Source organism: Thermobia domestica, chromosome 3 (assembly GCF_964235325.1).
Source record: "Thermobia domestica chromosome 3, izTheDome1.hap1.1, whole genome shotgun sequence".
Lineage (NCBI taxonomy): Eukaryota > Metazoa > Arthropoda > Insecta > Zygentoma > Lepismatidae > Thermobia > Thermobia domestica.
This window is the reverse complement of record NC_137456.1, coordinates 203,928,085-203,953,351: the sequence shown is the minus strand read 5'-3', so window position 1 is coordinate 203,953,351 and position 25,267 is coordinate 203,928,085. Positions and strand designations below refer to the sequence as shown.

The window sequence follows — 25,267 nt, the reverse complement described above, 5'->3', positions numbered from 1 at the left end:
ACACCCTCGTAGTCAGCAGATGCGCCCTAGACGGCTCGTGCCGGCTGAACATCTGTTCAGAATGACATGAGTGCCACATACGCCAACTTCATGGCCTTATTGAAAATCTAGCAATATGGGACCCTGTGTATTCGACATTCCTTTTTGTGGGACCTAACAACAAACACAAGTCTCATACTTTTGGATATATTACAACATATTCCAACCCAAGCCAACATTCTGTACAAGTAACGTCATTCGCTTCCTAGTTATAGCATGTAGGGCCACTTTGGAGTCCCGTATTTTGGAAATTTCTGCGTATGGGCCGAAACGACAAAATACGTGTCTCCTACTTTGGTCTTCCGTAACACATATCCGGAGCCCAGCCAAATCGGTTGTGTACAAGTAACGTCATTTGCTTTCTAGTTATAGCATGTAGGGCCACTTTGGGGCCCCGTATTTCGGAAATTTCTGCGTATGGGCCCAAACGACAAAATACGTGTCTCCTACTTTGGTCTCCCGTAACACACATCCGCACCCCAGCCAAATCGGGTATTTGCACTTGGGACCGTTTCCTCGTGAGTATAAGAAATTAATTTACGTTTGCTTCAACCTTCGTGCCGTGAATTACAATCGAGTAATACTAACAAATTTGGTGGATAATAGTAATCAAAAAGTACCTTTTTATTGCATTTTTTGTTAAATATGCTGTAAAAGATTCTGTATCTGAATTCACACGCTGCTTAACGCCTTTCAAATAGCCTACTAATCAAAAAGTACCTTTTTATTGCATTTTTTGTTAAATATGCTGTAAAAGATTCTGCACCTGAATTCACACGCTGCTTAACGCCTTTCAAATAGCCTGCGCTTTTCCACAAGCTTTGCCCTGCCGTAGCCGCATATTATAACAACTTGTACAAGTTAACCCAATGGTGTCGGGTAACGGGATGACACTGCTAAAATATACATTATAAACATAACTCATGCACTAAAAACTATTTTCTTATTCACTTGAATTATTTAATAACTTACTATGCATTAACCTACACAGTTATGCGTTACGTAAAAAAAAAAAAAAAAAAAAAAAAAAAAAAGATTGCGTGCTAGTAACTAATTTTTATTAAGAAACATGTGCATACATAGACATTATCCATGGTGAAGCTACAGAGTATTCGGGCAAAAGAAAGAATTATGTAACATTTTTATTGGTGTAGAAAACTAAGTGCAATAATATGGCAGAAATACAAAGTATTGTCATAGCCTACAGGAATAAGTAACACCACATCGTAGTAAGTGCAAGAAAGGCATGTTCGTTGGGTTAATGTTAGTATTATACACATTCCCACCATCTCTTAGCGCCCACTGAACTGTGTCACGCACCGCCATGCTAAGTGTTTGTCGGATGCAATACAAAATCTGGTTTTCAAATTAATATTTCGCAATGTTGGCCCAGTGGACGTAGCATTTGGTTTCATGGTCAATAATGAGTAGAAAATAATTAGGGCTGTGTACGAAATAAGAGTTGAGAATATCTCGTCTGGAAAATATGTAGTGAAAGTAATGTCTCACCTAGAAAAGAACATGAGTTCCTATTTGAAGAGCTCTGTCTCGTTTCGTCTACAGCGCAACCATAAAATTAAGCAGTTTTAGTAGTAAAGAATTGCGGTGATACAATTTCGCATACTTTTATTTATTTATTTTTATTTATTTATTTATTTATTTATTTTTTTTTTAAGAGACAAAATTGTACCGCTGAATTTTCTGTCTGTTTTAGTTTACAGGAAATATTTCTGACAAACAATAGATTCTATATTATTTGCAGTTTATGGGTAGCAAGTACCTTAAACTAATAAACCTAACCGAATAATTAATATACCAGCTAAAATTGCTCTGATTTTTATACAATTCCAGAGGTTTTGCTACTTCGGACTGGCGTGTAGGAAAAAAATGAGGGGAGATACAATATATTCCAGCAATTTATGGAAAAAGTACATACTATTTCAGATAGCAAGAAACTCAAAATTCAGGATTATTCATAAATGTATTAACCAATATTAAATTACAATAAAAATTACAAGATCGAGAACAAGTACAGTTATGCAACAGCTGAACGATTTTGTACTATTATCTGATACTACAAATACTACTAGCTTATAACCGAACAGGCAATTATCGGTTAAGAAATATTAAAATCAGCTCAAAAGATGTATCAAATGCTGCTTTAATTCATATACATTTATAATAAAGTACATCACACACAATTTACAATATTATTTACTCAATTTTCTTATTTTTTTACCGGAAACATGCGAGTTCCTTTGAAAGTCATTTTTTGTCTTGATCAAATTTCCAAGCATTATTTTACTGGTACGTAAACATATATTTGATAACACATCGCAAAGTTTGTTTGCATTGGCATACATCCTCTAGTTTGAAAGATAGGACATATTTGTTTTGTAATAGTTTGATGACACTTAATTGATGTAACACAGACAATTGATTCCGTGTAGACAGAAATAAAACCTCGTGATACTCAAGGAGCTTTTGTAGAACATGCCATGCAATAGCAGTTGCAGAAAGCGCACATTCTGTTGGGACTATTAGTTTTCCACGATCTATTTCTTTAATAAGATCAATGGGAACTTCGACATTAACTTCTTTTCCAGATTCTACCCATAATTTGCACTCTACACAATTCTTACGTTCCAATTCCTTTCTAACTACATAACCAGATATATAAGTTAGAATGAGGATCACATCTCTTGGTATTTGTTGTAATACGAAATCATGCTCAAGAACACCAACGAACGCACCAATATCAACTTCAGCATCTTCAAAATTCTCAACTGGAAGAAGAGATTTCAATGGAATGGAAACATTACTGGAACTTAACATAAGTAGACTTTTCAAACGAAGCTTCCTTTCACTCTCTAGAATTTGGACATAACTTATATAATAATTAGCACCACTCATTTGCCGGTAGTTCCCGAAACGTCCTTTAAGGTCGTCTGTCTGGAATTTTCCCAACAAGAGTAGTTCGTTCTGTAGTTATGAAATACATAGGGTATCATTTGCAAAAATGCGTCCGTCGTTGTAATTAAAGATTGAAAAGTTTGTGTTGTTAGTGCATCAGCTATAGGAATAATCTGTCGCCAGGTTTTTAACCACGTGGATAGAGTACGAAGAAAATCAACAGATGAGGAGTCCATTCCTTTTACAGGTTCCCTGTCTGGGTCATTGAATCGTTTTCCCTCAAAAACGCTTTGAACATTCACTATTTTCCACCATTTACAGAAAATAATCAAAAAAGTACACGTTTCCTCATACCCAGGAAATAACTGAGGATAATGTACAGCAATATCTCTTAAAGCTGCTACATTCTTTTCATTTATTATATCTAAAGCTAGTTTTACGTTTTGTTTTTGTATGCTATATGGATACAAACACTTGCAAGACAAAATATGACCATATTTTACAATAGACTTCTTTTGCACACTGTGTAACACTTTTAAATGCTTGTATTGTGCTTTCAAAAGAACATTCTCATTATTCATTTCAAGATACACTACACTGCGTCCATCATTTCTTTTGGCAAGCCAGTTATTTCGAATGCATTTCAGGATGTGAACGGTATGGAAGATAAAAAATAAGAGTAGAGTTATCTACTGGATGAGAAATAATCGGTTCAAGAAGTTTGTGTGGGCTTAATAACTCAAAAGCTTTGCGATTTACAGAATTATTATCTAAGATTACACATAACACCTGAAAACTATTTTTCTCAAGAGCAAAAATAACTTCTAAAATCAAGTTTTTCAATTGCTCACCTGTAAGGCCATGAACAGGTAGAATACTGACATCTTTAAATTTAGAAAACACAGAAGAAATCATAAAAACTTGAGCTGTTTCTGCAACCTTTTTAGGATTTAACTGCCTAGACCATATATTGATCCACCCTTAAAACTATAATTCTGTTCCATGTATATTTCGTCAATCAGTAGGTTAATTACATGCTCATAGTCTAACAAAAAAGGAAATTTGGCTTGCAGGTAGCGCATGCTACCTTCTAAAGAGCTACCTTCAAGTGAATATTTACACATTAATTTTTCTTGATTCCTTGGGTGAGGCAGAGAAAGTAATTTATATTTATAAAGAACAATATAGGCTGATCGTGAATGTATATAAAATGAAACTCCCAAAAACATAGTATTGTCTCTATAACATCTCTTAGGTTTTGGCACCTGGTTATGTTTAAGCTGTTCACAAATAAAATGTATTCGAGGTGAATCACAAGGCTGAAGAACAGAAATAGCAGTATCAATACAGTCAACTTCATCTATTGTGTTTAATACTATTTTTTCTCAAGAAATGTCATTAAATCTTCTAAAATATTTAGAGAACTTAGTTTTTGTAACCCTTTTTGGAAGTTGAGTTTTTCGCACTTCTGTTTAGTGTACACTCATGTCCAAAATGATTGTCGCATATCTATAACTATCTTCTTGTAAGTGTTAACAAGTTGAAAATTTCATGGGTAACTGTTCCTTCTAAATATTACTTGTGCAGTTTCATCTACTTATATCAGTAGCTTATTTTTAAGCCTAACGACATCTAAACTTTATCCTATAAAAATAATGAACGCCAGTAATTTAACACCAATTAGCTAATACCAGACGTGCACTTTAATATCACTTTGTATTCCCACATATACTGATATAAATTATAACATATGTATAAAATTTAGATATGAGCCAATACATTTTATAACTTTAAAATCTTCAAAAACTACAATATAAACAAGCACAATATATACCCTTCTTTTTCTTTTAATAACAATTTTACATTGCAATGATCTGGTAAGTATTATTTCAATTAACACGCCTTTCCAATCTCCCAATATCTTTCCCCCGTCTCTGCAAGACAATGTTTCGTACCATCTCCTTTCTTTCCTCCTCCGACCAAATTGATCGTCAACCTCTGCACTTTCTTCCTTTTTGATCAAATACCTTGCACATACTAATTCTGACCACTAAGCTCCTACTACTTCTGAGCACATAGCTCCTGTTGAATACTAAGCTCCCTGACCACACACCTCCACTTACATTTTCCAGCACACAGCTCCTGTTAAGCACTAAGCTCCCTGAGCACACAGCTCAACTTAAATTTCCGAGCATAAAGCTCCTGTTGAGCACTAAGCTCCTTGAGTACACAACTCTTGTTGAGCACAAAGCTCCCTGAGCACACAGCTCCATTTAAACCTCCAAGCGCACAGCTCGTGTTGAGCACTAAGCTCCCTGAGCACACAGCTCTACTTAAATTTCCGAGCACAAAGCTCCTTTTGAGCACTAAGCTCCCTTTTCCATCTATGACATTACTTATGCCCTTTACCATTCCATTTTCACCTTCACTGAATCTAAGTTTGTGTACCTCAACTTGCACCATCATATCAATGGTCATGAGCCGAACCATAAATTTTTATAGCGTTGGTCCGTTTTAAGTAAGACTGCGCCATTTGTTAACAAGTTGAAAATTTCATGGGTAACTGTTCCTTTTAAATATTACTTGTGCAGTTTCATCTACTTATATCAGTAGCTTATTTTTAAGCCTAACGACATCTAAACTTTATCCTATAAAAATAATGAACGCCAGTAATTTAACACCAATTAGCTAATACCAGACGTGCACTTTAATATCATATCACTTTGTATTCCCACATATACTGATATAAATTATAACATATGTATAAAATTTAGATATAAGAGCCAATACATTTTATAACTATAAAATCTTCAAAACTACAATATAAACAAGCAATTTTTCGGAAACTGATTTAACTCTTATTTTATGTTTTTTCTACTCGTAACATCGGTTCAAACACGTTACTTCCAACAATGATAGTGAATTAGTTGGATATCAATTTTTAAATTTAAAATTTATTTATGAATTGTTGAACAATTTCAAACATGAATGTTTGTTTACCTTACCAATCATTTGCTAAATATGTCGACCGGACACGATACTAGTGCAATGTCCACAAACGTGGATGACTCTGTGTTGCTGAACGATAGTGATGATCCGAGCATTAACATTTTAAATACAGCCGGTGCATCTATTTATCATGATTCAATGTGTTCCTATTGCAACAAACAGTTACTTAATGCAAGAGGTCTAGCAATCCACAACAGTAAGTGCCATCGTACTAGTACTAAAGCCAAACCTACATCGTCCACCCTCACTTCCATTTCTTCACCTTCTTCACATAGTTCTATCTTGCGCAACTGCATTGATAGTTCCAACGAGATGTCGATCGAAGAATGCAACACACTCCTCGGAAAACTCAAATCCATTACTCCTATTCTACGTAGAGTACCTCGAGGAGCTAGACCGGCGATGGCTGACTCCCTCTGTCAAGTTCTACAGAATATTGTATCTTCTAATAGCCTGCAATCGTGGAAGGAGCTCTTCTTCTTCCCATACGTAACTCTTTGTTCACCAACAAGAACTAACAAAGTGTCTAATATCACTACATGGGTGAAACAAAGAATCACTTGTTGAACTAATTCTCGCTGCGATGCCCTTCTTTATCGCCACCAACGACCCTCCAAACCTCGCCAATCAACAGATGCAATCACCTTCAACACGAAGAGTATAGAGAACAAACTTTCCGACGGCGATGTCCATGGAGCAGTCAGACTCCTCATATCTGATGACACTTTGGCGCTTCCGAATGCTACAGTGCAAGAAGCTTTACGCAACAAACATCCTACTCACAGTCACACCTTCACACCTCCTGCACTCATCGAAAACGCTCCAGCCGTCCCTAGTGTTTCTGTCAAGGAAGTCCAAAGAGCTCTTCGATCCTTTCCTTCCGGCTCCGCAGGAGGTATAGACAGTTTACGGCCTTCCATCCTCAAGGATCTTCTGCTATACCAGAACATTTACTCTAGAGTCCGTCTGTTGAACACTATCATTGATTTTCTTCAAATAATTCTCACTGGAAACGTACCTAAAGAAATCAGGCCAATATTTTTCGGAGCGTCGCTTATAGCATTGAGGAAGAAATGTGGTGATATACGGCCCATCGCTGTCGGTAACGTTTGGAGACGGTTATCAGCTAAAATAATATGTTAAAGAATTAGGGAACCGTTATCTAACTTTTTGTCACCACATCAGTTGGGAGTGTGCATTCCACATGGCTCAGAGGTTGCAGCCCATGTAGCCCGACTATATTATTCTCATCCCCACAAACAAGAAAAAATTTTCTTGAAACTTGATTTCCGGAATGCATTCAACGAAATCAACAGAGACTCAATGCTTACAGCTGTAAAAACGCACTTCCCTTATATATACGCTTTCATACATCAGTGCTATTCACACCCTAGTCACCTATTCTTTGGTGAAAACATCATCCTCTCCCAGCGAGGTGTTCAACAAGGCGACCCCCTAGGACCTGCTTTATTTGCGTTGACACTTCAATCTATTGTCAGCAACATCAATACTGAGTTAAACATTTGGTATCTCGACGATAGAACTATAGCTGGAGAGAAGGAAGATGTCCTGGAAGCTTTGACAAAGATTCATAATCAATCTCGCGAGATTGGATTAAATCTCAATTTCAGCAAGTGTGAAGTTGGTTTCCTGGGAGTCTCAAACGAACAGGCTAACACCCTGTACACCCTACTCAACGAAGTCGCACCTGGAATTCAATTTATATCACCAGACAGAGCCTCCCTTTTAGGTGCAGCACTAAACACTGACACTCGACGCATCGTATTACTAGACAAAATATCCCAATTAGATTTCTTTTTCACTCGCCTATCTAAGATTTCTGCACACTCAGCTGTTTATCTCTTACGGGCCTCATTAGCAATACCTAGACTGTTATATTTCCTTCGTAGTTCTCCATCCTGGCGCGAGACAGATCTTCTGAATCAATATGATAATTCCATCCAACTTGGCCTAGAATCTCTTCTCAACTGCTCTCTTACGGATAGGTCATGGCTACAGGCATCTCTCCCAGTGGATCACGGAGGTTTAGGTATTTGTCGTGCCCTTGATTTGGCCACTCCATCTTTCCTTTCTTCCATTCATAGCTCTATGCCATTGATCACTTCTCTTCTTCGCCAGGATATTCATCAAGATTCTGAAGCTGAGATTAATGATTGCATCTCCCAGTGGAGATCGTGCGGCGGACTTGCTCTACCTGATCTTGATAAGATAATTTTACAATCTTCATGGGACGCTTCTCTTATAAACTCCAGATTTTCTTCTCTTCTTCAGTCCTCCACCAATCCTGAGGATAAGGCACGTCTTCTAGCTACTTCATCCCCTGAAGCAGGTGCCTGGGTACAGGCTATTCCATCTCCATCCCTAGGGCTGCATCTTCCCGACGAAAGTTATCGAATCGCTTGTGCGTTACGTTTGGGAGCAGAAGTCTGCGAACAACACCGGTGCCTTGCTTGCGGAAGTTTAGTGGATAAGAAAGGTATACATGGCCTCTCATGTCTCCACAGTGCTGGCAGATACTCTCGCCACTCAGATGTAAATGACCTCATCATGAGAGCCCTCATCTCTTCTGGAACGCCTTCCGTGAGAGAACCAATGGGGTGTAGTCGTTCTGACGGCAAGAGACCTGATGGAATGTCTTTGGTGCCATGGAAACGAGGGAAGGCTTTAATATGGGATTTCACTTGTGCCGATACTCTAGCCCCCTCTAATCTTCCTACTTCTTCCACAAAAGCTGGGATGGTGGCAACTCGTAGAGAATCTGAAAAGAGACGAAAATATAACAACCTCCTGGACAAATACCACTTCATCACCATCGCCATCGAAACTTGTGGGTCCTGGGGTCATGAAGGACTAAATTTTATTAAAGAAATTGGGCGCCGAATAACTCTCAAAACAGGCGACACTCGAGCTTCAGCCTTTCTTATACAGAGATTAAGTATGGCTGTGCAAAGAGGGAACGTAGCAGCGATGCTAGGAACGCTTCCACCGGGAAAGCACTAGAAGAAATCTTCCTTCTGGAACCACTCTCCTCTCACCAAACTCACGCAATTATTCCAATTTGTGTTATTAAATATTAATTTCGATATTGTTACAATATTCGTTAAAAGAATAATTATACCAATGATTGTTATATGAATAAAAATTTCAATATTCGAAAATAAAAATACAAATAATGTCAAGTTGCATTTACAAAATAAAAGTTTTCGAATAGTAGGTGTATTTGAAGATAAAAATTTAGAAAACAAAATTATATTGTATTCCTTAAGGAAAAAACTTTCAAAGAGCACCTTATAAAACTTCATGGTTTTACTTAAAAAAAAAAAAAAAAAGCACAATATATACCCTTCTTTTTCTTCTTTTAATAACAATTTTACATTGCAATGATCTGGTAAGTATTATTTCAATTAACACGTCTCTCCAATCTCCCAATAGTAAGAATATAATCTGATGATGATTTTGCAGGGTACTTTTAATACTGATACTATGTGTATAATCGGGGAATGTATATCTGTGGTAAATTTCATCCGAAAACAATTATAAATACGAAAATTAGAGTGAGTAAAACAAAATGTTGCTAAATGGGGAAGAAAGTTTTATTTTCGTTTTATTGTTCTTATTTACTGCTCTTTTGACATGAAATTTGCCACATACATGTCTTTGCCGGTTATACACATACTAAGATTACAAGAAATACCGGGCAAATTCGTTATCAAATTATATACCTACAACAACATATTTACATACATGCGACAATAATTTTGGACATGAGTGTACATATATATTAAAATCTAATGTATCGAATACTACAAGAGATCCTAAAATACAAGGTATATTTTTTGTCACATCAATATAACAAAATGATGTTTATTGTGCACTAGACACACACGCCCAATTTTCTGCAATACTCTCTTTATTATCAAGGAAGTAACACACTACATCTTTCCTTGAATTTATCGCCGTCTTAGCCACATATTCTTTATGTTCTACAATACTTCGTCTGATAGCTTCTTCAAAGCGATCCTAATCCTTCTCTTCCAACCTTTTTGATGTACTGGGAATAGAGGAGAGATATTGCGGCAAGTTGGGAAAAATACTTGGCACCGCTCCTTCCTTCAACTTCGGTATTTTTCTAGGAAACACTTTCACTTCACCACCCACAACAAATGTATCGTGACGAATTATGTTGGATTCATGAAAATGTTTTATACATATCGCAGGATTTTTTATCCTGGTAATATCGGTAGGTATTTTCCTAATCCATTGACTTCTTAATGGCTCTGATTTTGGGAGCAAAAATGTGGTAACAGTGGAATCACTTTGCTCACTTTTCTAATTAGACTTGCATCCACTCACGCTACAGTGACGAGGCATGATGATGGCAAGCAGTTAGCCGACATAAATTCTTCGTTCAATCTATAAATAAAATTAAACAGGCGTCAGTGAAACATCTAAATACGATTTACAAACATGTGTATTTAGTACATTTTAAAAAGGAATGTTATTAATATTACACGAACATACATATTTACTAAGTTAATCAGTCTTTTGAAGAAGAAAAAAGGCTCATGTGTTATAAATGGCAGTAAAAATAATTAGTGATAGATTACATGACCGGTAACCACACAACTTTCTCGATGCCAGATCAATTGTCAATGATATATATTATATGTAGGGTCTCCAGACAACATGTTACACAGCTTGTGGGTAGATTCTTTGGACCAAACTGGTTTAGTTTTCTTAATACCATTTTCTAGACTACAGCTTCGTTTGTAAGATACAGGGTTACCAATTGCGAGGCATCATTGACTTTCAAAAATAGTAAATACAATTGAAAACTGGGCAACAATAGTGATAATATATTGCAGCAAGGTGCTTTGTATACGATTAGTGCAATGAATACATAAAACATTAGTGACACGGTATTAAGAAAATCAATTTGGCCCAAAGAATCTACCCACAAGCTGTGTAACATGTTATCTTGGACACCATATATATATATATATATATATATATATATATATATATATATATATATATATATATATATTCATCATACATTGGAATATAACACCAAGAACTGAGCCATGAGTTATTTTAAACATACTCAGTTGCGATCTTCTGATACATATGGTGATATCAGGGTTGAAAAAACCGTGGTTTTTATTGAAAACACAAAACAACCGTCTTTTGTTTAAAACAGTTTTTTGTTAATTTGCTCTATGTATTTATATCCCATATGAACAGAAATAGGTTTGCTTCGCCTTGGTGTTATTAATGCAACAACCGGGTTATGCTGGAAGGAATCACGTAAGCTTAAGGCGAAATCCAAACCGCTTCTCGGCTTACATCCGAGAGAAATTGTCCTCCATTTGAGCTTGAAACCGCGACTAATTGGCCACAAATGCGATACGTCTGCCGACTCACTCACGAAGGACTCCTTCGATGGGTATTTGGACAAAGGTGATATGTCCGTGCCGTAATTTTTGCAGGACACAAACTTCAAGGCGCATCATAAATCAGAGGTTCATGCAAAACTTTGTTTTTGTTAATGGAATATTTGCTGGAGGTTCTTTTGTTTTTATGTAATGTGCTACAAATGCAAAAACCCTTCGGACATTATCCATATCAGTCAAAACCTGATTTTCGAAGAAAAATGGACATATCACCTTTGTCCAGATACCCATCGAGTTGTAGTGTTCTTTACATGTTAATATAACTGTCAAAGAGTCATTTCAGAAACTCAGAACACAAATGAACCATTATACAGAGTTGCATATGGACAATTTCAAAGTACTGCAGAGTACAGAAGAACAAATTTAGTCCACGTTAGTTCACTATGACTTTTATTAGTCGAAGTTAAAGAAATACAATGACTTAATTTGCATATCAGTAAGAAAAGTAAATAAAGATACGAATTATTTGAGTCCACTTTGGCTCTGACTCATTTATACATAAAAAGATACCAAAGATACTTCTGATTTTAATAAATGCCTCTCGAGGGTTCGTATGACCTTCCCCCCCCCCCCAAAAAAAAGTACGGCATTTCGATGTATTTTATCAATAGCAAACATTATTAAAACGAAACAATATTTAGAATTTTTCTTTGATTGCAATTGCATAACAATAATATCAAACTATAAAAAAATACAAAATAAACATTCATAACTTATAAAAGAAACGAAAGTTGCTTTTGTAGTATAATCTGAGTAATGAAAGGGTCTGAATATAATACGAATAATATACGGGAGTGAAACTTGATAATCCACAAATATGTGTTCATCAAGATTTTACGAACACTTACACTTCTACGAATTTTTCGTTTTTTGGTTTAAACCAGCCAACACTGGCTGATATGTTTCTACAACATAACGTAGTATGAAATTTAAGAATGATTTGTTACATTCAGATATAGACCTTGTAAATATAAAGAAATAATTTACTTGTGACGTGAAATTAATTAACTAAATATCAAATGATCAGAACTGATTTTTAGTTTTTAAAAACTGAATATATGTAATGACGCAGCTACAAAGTATCCAGGCAGTACTCAATTTACGGAAACTGTTTGTGGGTAAAGAAGGAATAACATATTTATTAATGTGGAAAACCTGTGTGCAATAACACGAAGTATTGTCACAGCTTACAGGAAGAGGTAATTTACATCCTATGTGCACGAAAGGCGTGTCTGTTTCAAGGCAAGATTTTAACACGTAACTTGTATCGGTGAATTTTAGTTTCATGCGCATTCCCACAATCTCTTCGCGCCTCCTGAGTTGTGATAAGTACCATCGTGCTCAGTTTTAACCCGGATTCGAATCAAAACAAGTTTTCAAATTAGCATGGGGATGTAGATGTCGCTAAAGTGAGTTCAAAAGAAACATCATTTAGTACTAAAAAGTTGTCTTACAACAAAAAATAGTTTATTGATGCAGGGTAACGTGTTGCTCTCATATCCGCGATACAATTTGTCACCAACAGCAATATCATGAATGACAGTGAAACTTCCAGAGATGATTATCCACTCAATTGCTTTCGTTCACTTATTGATATGAATGAATAATCAAACTAGAATTTAAAATTAATGAATAGCCTACTTAATTCTACCAATACTCTTTGAATTACTAACTCTGGTTTGATGTTTTTAAGCACTGTTAGCACTAATTACTTGTATCGAAAAAAAAAAAAAAAAACATATTGGTAAGGTAAACTAGCATAACAGGACTACGCCACAGAGGAACCCCAAAAATATCTACACCAAAATTTTCATTTCTGTGTCATTTTGTAGCTATTGAAATGTTAAAAGGTCAATCACTTGCATTTAGCCATGCACATTACATTAGCTCAGTGTACTTTACCTTACGTATGAACATATTCGTGTGACTGCTCTGAGAGCAGCTTGAAACCCTTCGTAATGAAGCAAAGCTTTATATATAAGGCTATTGCCGTTTACATAGACATAAATATGAATCCGTGTAACGTAAAGTAGGGCGAAGCCGAAGTAGGTTAGGGCGAAAGTCGAAATAGATTAGACATAAAGTATTGAGCTCTTTCGTAGGTTTGGTAGCGCAAGGATAGAATAGAATACAATTGCAGTTAATTTGCAAAGTCGGTAGTATGAATTAAGTATATATATATACATATATATACATGGTTTCAGATCAAGAGAACCCTGGTTCCAGGAATTCACAGATCACACACATGGTTCTGACCCTTCTCAACTGGCCATAAATCTAAGAAAACAAGAAGCGAGAAACAGAAAAAGAGATTGCCAAATGTCCTCTTTTCTCAAGACTTCTTTCAGTCTTGAATCACTCTTTGTGTTAGTGTGTTCGGTTATAATTCGCTACAATGTCAATGTTTTTCCGACCTTGGTTAAACAATAACACTCGTAACGAGCAATATTTGGACGAAAATCCGGAGCCCGGGCCTTCTTTGCCAAGAACTACGACGAAAGAAGATAATGTTGTAGTTGGGAGGGGAGCTAAGTTGCGTAAGCAAACGATGATGTTAGTGATTTTTTTTTTTTTTTTAACGGAGTGTCATCGATAATGGTGGTGTTTTAACTTCCAAAAGTTATTAACGCAGGCGACTGCTATTAGCATTAGTACTATAAAAAGAATTTGTGGGAAAATTGATGTGAAAACCTATTCATCAACAAAAAAGAAAGTTGTAAAACAAAAGCTTCAATTCGACAAAATTGACAATTTCACTCGTGATTTATTGCGCCGCACAGTTTTTGAATTTTATAAGGAAGGCAAATCTTCCACCGGAAGCGCTAATTGAAGCAATGAGGCTTAAGATAGCTGACACCGAATATGTTTCCATACCAACGCACTACAGTTTATCGCCTGCTACGAAGTATGGGTTTTAAATATAAAACCTCGGTGAAAAAATGTACTCGTAGTGCGCAATTTTGCTCTTTCAATTAAAAGAGAATACATTCTTGGCTATGACAATTAATTATTTTAAAATGCTAAGTTCTCCTTTAAAGGTAATGTTCTTAAAGCCATCATTAAGGTATAATTAAACCGACTGTGCTCCCTACTTTCAATGAAATATTTTGTTTCAATAATAATAATAATAATCTTATGGCTACAACCAGCACCTAAACCACGCCTGTGGATACTCCTGAATAATAATAATAATTACAATAATAATGCTGTTAAATCTGTCACAAAAAGTAATAACATTATGTCTTTATTTTTCACTTGTTTTCCTACCTTTTTTCTTACTTGTTTCTTCTTCTACCTAATGACATCGGACATCTGGCAACAGCCATCAACCATCGTCCTAACTAGGGGTGGGTTGCCCTTTTGGTAGTGGTGTGAGAGAAGGCTCACATGTTTTGGAATCTCCTATATATATATATATATATATATATATATATATATATATATATATATATATATATATGTGTGTGTGTGTGTGTGTGTGTGTGTATGTATGTATGTATGTATGTATTTCTAGGTCTGATAGCGGAGGGGAGTAACTAAAGTTAAGCCGTGTTTAAAATCAATGAATCGTATATAGGAGTGAATACACATGGGAAAGTAAGTACGTTATGATGGAACTATTTGACAAGGCGAAAGGAGGCTGAATACAAACAAGGAACGAAACGCCAGTAAGTGTATGTTAAGCTTTGGAAAATGGCCGTCTGCTATGGTCACAACGCCAATTGTGTGTAACTTAAAGGTAGGAAAAAAGTAGCCTTGCGGGACTTTTAACCCCCTTTGCTCGCTAGCTACGTTTTGTAACAGTAGTGGCCAAAATCTAGTAAAAAAAAATCCAAAAAAATCCGTCCATAAATATAAATTTGGTAGAGTCATCTGCTAAAGTAATACCCCCTACTCTAACCCACCATAACCTAACTTTATCTAACCTAATAATAATAATATATAGCGAAATTATAAAATTACTAGCAGCGTTCACCCCGCTTCGCTGCGGTCACCCCGGAACGCAATAAACTTTGTTACTTAGATAATTTTTACTTTTTCGCTTTCAAGTGATATGATAAAAACCATAGAAGATTGCACTAAATGTTAACATTATATCGCCTGTCATTTATGTTAACCCGCCCCGCTTCGCTGCGGTCACCCCCGAACGCAATAAACTTTGTTACTTAGATAATTTTTACTTTTTCGCTTTCAAGTGATATGATAAAAACCATTATAACGCCTGTCATTTATGTTAACCCGCCGAGTGACACGGTCATGCGGGTTGCATATAAATACGTTTATTTTTATACCTATGATGAACTAACAAAGGATTTGTACGTAATGGACACCTGAATGGTCAATTATCTCAAGACACTGGTAATTGAAAATTAAAGTGATATGATAAAAACCATCTAGGGTCCAAATCCTAATAACCCCCCAAAAATAAAAGAAATTGGTTCAGCCGTATTAGCGTGATGAGCGGACAAAGGATTTGTACGTTCTCTTTTATATATATAGATAATATGACCTCAATTAACCTAACACAAACTAACCTAGCCTACCCTAATCTACTAACTGAACCTAAGCTAACCCAGACCTTAACGTAGTATCGTAAACTCCATTCAACTTTAAGATATAAAGAGAAATTAGCAAAATTATAACAATTTCTTAGGAAAAGCCTGACCACCTACAACTACTTGAAGACCAAAGTTTCCAGGCACCACGTACGTTTCGATCATATGAACATTATGTGCGTCGTCAATATTTCTGATTTGAAAGTTGTTCGCAGTTAATTGCCGTATAATTTCAAATTGTGCTTTTATTAACATGATTCTCCAATGACAATTTTATTTGGGACTTAATCAAAATCATGTCACCAATTTTGTACTCGGATAGATCTCTCTTCTTATCACATATTCTCTTACATCTTTGCTAAGCCTTCTCCATATTTTCCAAGGCACACGTTAGATCCTCTGTTAGGTTTGTCCGTGAAGATTTTATCTATTTTCCACTTTACGTCAAGTGGATCATTTACATTATAACGGAATTTTAATTCCATAGAAGATGACTTAGTTTCTTCGTGGACTGAATTATTGAGAGCAAATTCTATTTCATCCAACATTTTGTTACAGCTGTCCTGCTTATCATGCGCATATATTTTCAAACATTTTTTTAACGCTGGAAATCCATCTTTCTGGCCGGAAAATAACAGGAGAGAAGGCAATCTCTAATTGCCAAACCAGAATTTTAATAATAATAATAATAATAATAATAATAATAAAAACCTTTGAGATACGAAAATTGAAGCATTATCATGTGACAAAATGTGAATATAGCCATATCGATTTATTAACTTTCGCAAAATGCTAATAACCAAAATACTTTTCAGTTCGCGTAAAGGTTCAAACATAGTAAATTTCTTACATCGATCAACGATGATCAAGATATAACGCCCTGATCGAGAGCGAACTAAGGGCCCTATGACGTCGATATCCCAATGACTATTTACCACTTTGCTCATTTCAGAAAATGGCATATAGGAGAGTACTAATTAGATGCTTTCGCTCTTTGGCAAAGATCGCACGAGGATGTGAACTGATAAACGTCCTTCAAAAATTCGATCCCATATATAACGCGCAGCAATTTGGCTATAGATTTCCGCACACCAAGGTGAGATCCTAGTAAAGGATCACAATGGTATAAGTCCATAATTATCGGAAGTAGTATGTTAGGAATATATATTTTATATGATCTGACATTTCCCTTGGTTTTCTTACATAATATGCCATTCAGTAAATTGTATGTACTAACGAATTCCCATTTCTTTAACCTATCAATAGTTTGTTTACATTCCAGATCCTGATATGAATGTTCTTTAGTCGAAATGAAACTATTTTTTTTTTTGGGGGGGGGGGATCCCAAAAATTGATATTTAATAAATTTCGTTCCTCATCTTCCTTTCCAAGAGGCGTATCATCAATACTATAGTTAAACGGGTCATACAACCGCGAAAGAAAATCCGCTCATATAATTTGAACGAGGATTGGTGAACTATTTATACATCACCATTTTAACATGATAATCTATATATTAAGCTATTGTACCTTTTCATCTGTTTTACATTACTAACAGGAAAAAATCAGTACCTGATTATCGATTGAATTTCAAAATGATTATGTAAATGAAGTTTGTATCTCTCAATCGTTTCTACTACCGCCTGAAGTTCCAATTGATAAAAACTTCTATGAAAATCTGAAGGACACAATTTTCTGGGAAAAAAATCCCACAGGACGTGTATTTCCGTTATTAATTTGTTCTATCACGCTTCTAATCCCTCTTAAACTGGAACCACTCCATACTACAAATTTGCGATTAAGATATAGTTTTAGGGGAACATGTGTTTCAAAAAGCTATATGATTTCGTCAAGAGCAGTTGTTATTCGGATTGCCAAACAAATGTATTTTTCGCGGAGCGAAGCTTATTATTGGGGTGCATTATATTTTGAAATCCTTTATCAAAACGGCAATAGAATTGAAGAAAAGCTGAATGTGAAATAAAACCTATTTTCATTTTTAAGAGCCGATATCGATTTTAAGGTTCCCATTAGAAATAATACAGATAATGTATCCCAAATAATTTACTTCGCGTTGAAACAATACACTCTTCGTTAGTGATATGGTTAGATCATTTTTCTTAAAATGGGCAACATTTTAGATAATAATACAGGGTAAGCACAGAAACAGCCCCAGGTTTCAAATTAGTGTAAATTTAATATGCGACGGAATATTTTGCTGAAATTTTGAACAGTGATACATAAACTCAAAAAGTTTTTGTAGCAATAATTGAAATCATAAACACTCGATGTGCGCGCCACCTGTATCGCGGGAAATATCGAGGCGGTAATCTAGCTCCAACCACACGTTGTGAAGCATATCCGGTGTGATGGAGTTGATATCTACCCTGTTTGTATATTTTAAATCTATTGATATTTGTAAAGAGACACCTACAAGGTGCCCTTACGCGAGTAGAACAGCAACATGATCATGATACAAGAAACAAACAAAACTTTTCTATTGTAGAACACAGAACAGTATTATATAAAAAAAAAGGTGTAAATACGCGGATATCATGCTTTACAATAAACTTCCGAAAGAAATAAAAACTCAGGACTGTTGCTAAATTTAAAAGAGAACTCCAGAAATATTTATAACAACATTGCTTTTACTCGGTAGAAGAATACATGAACTGCTAAGTGAATAGAAATGTTACATGATGTACAGTAAATCAATGTCATTACTCGCTTTTAGCATTAGATATTTGTTGGAGGATTTCTAAATACATTGCAAGTAATAATCGCTAAGCTTATTTTTAACAATGATGTCATGTAAAATGTACAGTGTAATAAGATGTAAGAAGTAAGGCTTAATTATTAACCTAGTGTGTGTAATTTTCACTACTATTGTTTCTTTTACTTTTGTATTCATGTATAAATGACGTGTCCACTTCATATGCATTGTAATACACTGCTAAATGTATGAAAAAGGACGAAATAAATACAATACAATACAACGATTATGCAATTTTTACAATTATATTGTTTATAGGTGTTACATACTTTTAGTTTGTTCGTACAAACTGCTACTTAGTGATCGCCTGTACAAAAATGGCATTGTATTTTACGTTTCGCCAGATCACACTGTGATTGTTGCTAGATCAACACTGCTCGCTGATAGTTGGCGAATAGCAATAACTGTGTCTTCAATTGTTCTAGAGTGTCCAGCGTTTCATATCGAAATATTTAAAACTTTAATAGTGGATCCATACCCCCCAATACATAGTACATGATGGAATCCGGATTATGTTCACCAAACAAAATGTAATAGGAGTAAAAAACATAGTTAATGTATTTAATTATATTCTCGGTTTTATATCGAAGCCGATCTAACTAGTCTCGCTTAATGATACGGAGGCCTGTGTTGGTAATTAAAGATCACGTAGGCTTATATGAGTACAGACACTTGACCACTGGGTGCGATATAAGGTGTAATAATTCCTGCTTTAATTGGCCCGTCAGTGCGGGAAAGAACAGTGATAAGTATGACCTCACTAGTGTAAATACCAGTTTTCACTATTTGATTTACACTAAAATGCCCTCAAAGATCAGTCCTTCATTTTTTTCCATCACAAAAAGTATTTTAGTAACAAGTTTTTCGAAATTAGTAACAGCTACAGCAGCGTTTCCCAACCGGTGTGCCACAAGGAAATCGAAACAAAATTATTAATTCTATAGCAACCAAATTGTAAGATATAAGGAAAAAAATGTATATTTTTGTATTTCACATTACTATGAATTTCTACCATGGAAAAATTACTGTAATTGTAATATATTATTCTACATCTATTACTGTGTAGCAGACAGTATTTCGGCTCGTATACATTACCACGGTTAGCTGCAACGCTACGTTTCAATTGAGAGTCATACTGACACCGAGAAATGGAAGCACTTGTACGGTATGCGTTAAGTGAACGTTCGTAGAACACTCATTCGCACGTGAATGACAGAAGAACATTTTGTTCAACAGCTGTGTTTTGACTTCGACGCATCGCAAGCTGTGTGATTGCAATAATATGCACCGGTTTTGGTTAAAACAGCAAAGTTAAAAGTACAAGACATTTGTTTGTTCGTTCGTTATTAGTGATCTTCGTTCTTAGTGAAAGGTTGGATACAGTTTTCGAAAAAGAAAGCGTATTTTTAACAATCTGAGTCCTATATTTCATTGCAATTGTTTTCTGTTTTAAAATAAGAATAAAAAATAAGCATAATGAATTAGCATAGGGGAAAACCAGTGATCAAGCTTTCATCGCTGTGAGAAGGAGATCAGTAATCACAGAAAAAAATACCATGATATTTTATATGTGATAATAATAATAATAATAATAATAATAATAATAATAATAATAATAATAATAATATGAGCGTGCCGCGAGAATTCAAGTTACACCGGTAGTGTGCCGCAAGTTGAAAAAGGTTGGAAAACGCTGAGCTACAGTGTCTATCAGCTTGTTTAAAGGCAAAGGTAAACATGATTCCCCTATCTGAGTGGGAAATCCATGTCCCAAATCCACACGTCAATAGCCGGTACGTTGTTGCCTAGCCTTTTAAACTCAAGTGCCACAGTACAAAATATTTCGCTGAAAGGAATGCGTCGATACTGCTAGGCAAACGGCCTTGAGCCCACTGCTTTGTGTTCCAATCTCAATACAGGATTTAAAACTAGCTTTTCCTGTACTCCTTTTTTTTAAAAAAAATCATCTGAGTCCGTTGTATTCATTTCTTAGGAGTATACAGATCTATCGGCGACTCAAGCGTTAGGTTTTGCAATTCACTGTACAAAATTTCAAGCTGATTGTTAAAATATTCTAGTTCTATAATCCGACCGGAGAGACAGGAACCTCGATTTTGTAAACACAAATTTCATCATCGAGAGCACTAGAAGAATTTACCTTTGAGTTCGCACTTGATTCAACTGTACAGTCACCATTAGCAAGTGCAAAGTCAGATTTACTAATTATAACTAAATCTAAAAGTAATATTAATAAGCCACAGAACTTCGAAATACACCACGACATTCAAAATTTTCAAAAAAGGCTCTTAATATTTCCTGAATTCCTACATTGAACAACAAAGAGTCTAAGCATTGCTAGCGCCCACAGATCCAGTATCGTATATACTGATACGTATTTTTTTTAATTATTATTAACAACAAACGTATTTATTATCGCTAACCTGAATCCACGAATAATCCAAGCGTATGTCATTATTACCAGTAGATTATTTTAAAAATTTGCTTACATTTACCAACTATTGACAAAAATAGCAAATATATTGTATCCGGAAATATGTGTAATCTAACTTACGGTTCCAGGATCGAACACAGGCCATAAATTACACAGGGAGTAGAAAACTGAAAAGTTCCTCATACATATATTTGTGGGATACGAGATTAACGGTGTTTTTCTAGATTTAATAATGTTAAGCTCAGAAAGAAACGCTACAACAATAAAGAACAGTATCTGAATAGGAAATTGTAACAATATCTTTTAATAGTTGAGTAACTGTAAGATTTTATTTTCAGTTGATAAATTATATTTTTAAACCAACAAAGCAATTTAAAGGTTAACAATTCAGAGAAAGAAAAAAAACAAGTTGGTTTGTAATAAATATGAAAAGATCATTTTAAATGTGATTATCAAAACCTATAAATCAAACCAAATTATTAGACTACTTTAAGAATACTAGGAAATTGAATACAAAATTACGATATGCCACAACAACGGCGCCGACTTTCCAAAATTTATGTGGGCGCACAGTGGCGTATTTAAGATTTGTTTTTGGGGAGGGCTCTGCACAACATATAAACAAACACTTATATTTTTCCTTAGAAATGATAAGGAGGATTCTTATTGTACGTGAAATTTCGGAGGGAGGAGGATTGAGCCCGATAGCCACCCCCTAAATACACCACTGTGGGTGCATATCAATGGCGGGTCGTGTTATATGCTTTCAGGGGTCTCTCGGCATGTTTTGATTGATTTCCTTTTAGTTATAATATCTTATCAACACTGTTATAAAGAGCTGTGCTCTATTCTATTCACAATATAGTTCCTTTTTTTTTTTTTTTTTTTTTTATTGTCAGGACTGCTTTTGACTAGACCTGATACAGGCAAGTAAGGGGGTAGTATGTACCTTGGTTGCCATTTCACAAATACATTTGAAACAACTAGGTTTTAGACGTTAGAAATTTTAACTTCCATTTCAATGCTTTAATTGCTTGTTATTTTTTGATAATTGCAGGCACTGGTGCATGTCCACTCCAATCTTGGAAGTGGAGTGAGACTGTCCTCCTCAATAACCCGATTTGAAATGTGTTTTTGTAGAGGAGTAATGTGATGATTTGTGTCCGATTATCACAAAGGAAAGTGAGATGAAATTGATGTTCCCCAGCAGGCTCGCAACCAGCCAAAGAGGTTTGGGGGGGCCGTGAATATATTAGGGGGCAAGTCATTAAAAATTCTCTTACACACAGCTAAATTGTGTTTTTAGTATTAATAATAGCATTTTGTGTTAAGGTCTAGGGGGGCCAGGTACCCCTAGCCGCCCTCTAGTTGCGGGCCTGTTCCCCAGAATAAGCCACAGACTTGCTCACCTACCAATGTTGAAGACCCTGTGAACTGTGCTCCCGTGACCTCCACAGCATTGCTTTTCAACTTCATAAATATTTTCAACATCGCTAAAAATATATAGAGAGACGGTCTTACCTCCCCCCCCCCCCCACAATATTGAAAACAGATTTGCACCGCTGATTGCAAGTGAGAAGTATTTATTTTCTTTTGTTTCTATCAAACTAAAAATCTTGTGGGTGCGCTGCACCCGAAAGATTATTTGTGTGGATGCTGGAGCCCGGATTATTTGTGTGGGTGCATATATTTTAGTTCTATTTATAATTGGAAATAGGAAAATCTCAAGCCTCAAATCGGTATTTAAATTACTTCTCTTAAACGCGTTCTAAGTAAAAAAAAAAAAAAAAAAAAAAAAAAAAAAAAAAAAGACTAATGAAAAATGATGTTGTTGCTATATTAGTTGATCCACCCAAGATTTCCACTGGTTAGTGGATAGGTTAAAACGGCATACACTCACGAATTAACAGGAGAAAACCACTCTTTTCTATAATAATAACGTCGGCTTATATAACTTCATTCTATACGTCGAACAATATGAAATATTATTCATAGCGTTCTTGGATACACTTTACAGATTTTAGACGAATTCACTATAGGTTGCAACATTTATTAATGTCGATTAATTTCCCATTAATAGTATATGTTGAACAATACCATCGTAAGAAGACTTTCACTACCGGTATTTTAATATTTCAATCTGAAGTTCCGACATTTCGGAATTTTGAGTGATTCCGAAACACCAGGCTAAAGTTCTGATTCCTGAATTCTAAACCCCCCTAATCGTGCACTATCATACTTCGCACATGTCCGTGACCATCTCAGCCAACGTTTCAGGGCAGACAAATAGGCATAGTGGACCAATTTCGTGGTCTGTACTCATCTGATTTAACTCCAGTCATATTTACTTTGGGGCTACATGAAGAGACTAATTTACGCGACTCCCATTATTAAATCAGAGGAAGATATTCCACTTATTATGAATACAGTAAAAACTATTCAACGAAAATCATAGATATGCGCTGGTGTAATACGTGTATCGATTTTGGTGGTCACCACATCTAGCCGTTTGTATATATGAAATCAAACGCAATGAAACAAGTCGCCAGCAATCATGAACAAGTTTTCTTAACCGTGACATCAAGAGTACTATCCTTTTTCTCATAAAACAAACTGTTGGTTTTTCGGGTGGTTTCTCTTCTAAATGTACTCTACTCAGTACTTACTATAAATCCTAGAAGTTACTAACATGATTTATCTGTCACCCTGTGTATATATGTAGGTAATTAAAATAAGGATCAGCCTGCGGTGGTTCAGTGGTAGAGCGTTCACCTCTGGTGCGCGGGGTCTGTTCGATCCCAGCTCGCGCCAAGTGGACTTCGTGGTGGACAAACGCCGTGTGTATGGATTTTCTCGGCGTTCTCCCGTTTCCTCCCACTTTATTCATTTCACCATTGTTTTCATTTCACATCATCACGGTCTCATTTAGCCTAGCTGGCATAACCGTGGGACGTAAAACTGGAATATTTCATTTTATTTTTTGAAATGAGAGAGAGGAATTTTGCATTTCGCTTTATTTATGTCATACCTTCTACACTAAAACTTCTTTCTTATATATATTTTTCAGAAATAACGTCCTTCGAAGTAATAGATTCCATGATTCAGTTGTCACGAAGCAAAAATAGACGTCTAAAGAACTTGGCCACAATATTTTTGGAAGACTATTGTAGTAATAAACAAGTGGAATATATCAAAACTCACTTTGTAGACCACGATTAAACCAAAATATAGCATTTAGAATTATTTACTCTGTGTTTTTATTTTAACACTGTATTTCACAGTAAAATTCCTTGAAAGTAGTTTGATTTAGAGAAGAAGAAAGTGTAAATTGCATATACAAGGTGAACCCCAAAACTTGACCCCTCCTATTGTAACTTATCTTATAAACTAATTAATAAAATAACTTTAGTGTTTTCTAATTAATATTTTTTATTAACTAGAAAATAAATAATAATAAAATTAATAAACTAATTATTAAAATTAATCAAAAAAAATCTTCGAATCTATAGCAGCGATGCCTAATCTGAAAAAAATATTCCAATAAGAATACAGTACACAGTTCGTTCAGAAACATTTGAAGTATAAAATGTTTCTCAGGAATTGTTCGGAGTAATTACACGTAATATTTTAATTTTCTCAAAGATAATACAGAGGAGGGTTTGAGTTAACTGGATTTGTGAATAACATTGAGCAAGCTTTTGACATACTTGAGGCAAAACTATGTGAATTGTGAAGAAAATGTAATTTGCCCTTGGCTTCCGAATTTTATACACATGGAGTTTCGAAACCTGAAACCATGCCAAGTTCTATTCAAAAGCGTAAATTGGAAAATGAAATGGAGGAAAGGAAAATTACATTGACAGTAGCAATGGATTGATTTGATTTTAGCGTCCTGTTCAGTAATGAGACGTGGATCTACCCATGAGCTCCAGCCTTGACTCGAATCCGTATCTCCCACGCCGAAGGTGCGCACTAGCACTTCATAAATTTATATCTGCTTAAATACATCCTTGCAGAATTCCCTTTTAAAATAAAAAGATATAAATAAACG

The 25,267-nt window shown here is 35.4% G+C and overlaps 1 protein-coding gene across 15 annotated transcripts in view; it reads left to right on the top strand.

Annotated features, from left to right (window-relative positions):
* The window catches only part of LOC145680929 (armadillo repeat-containing protein 7-like), a 141,575-nt gene extending 117,112 nt beyond the window's left edge, over positions 1–24,463 (top strand). For 12 of the 15 annotated variants that reach the window (XM_081752100.1, XM_081752099.1, XM_081752106.1 and 9 more), the window contains one exon: positions 24,284–24,463. In XM_081752100.1, the coding sequence (XP_081608226.1) occupies positions 24,284–24,435 (152 nt within the window). In that variant the 3' untranslated portion in view covers positions 24,436–24,463. Of the gene's footprint in view, positions 1–1,890; positions 2,594–10,115; positions 10,223–22,273; positions 22,995–24,283 lie in introns of those variants that run through there. The other 3 variants (XR_014130700.1, XM_081752109.1, XM_081752110.1) reach the window with 3 other exon arrangements.
* The last annotated feature ends 804 nt before the right edge of the window (positions 24,464–25,267 follow it).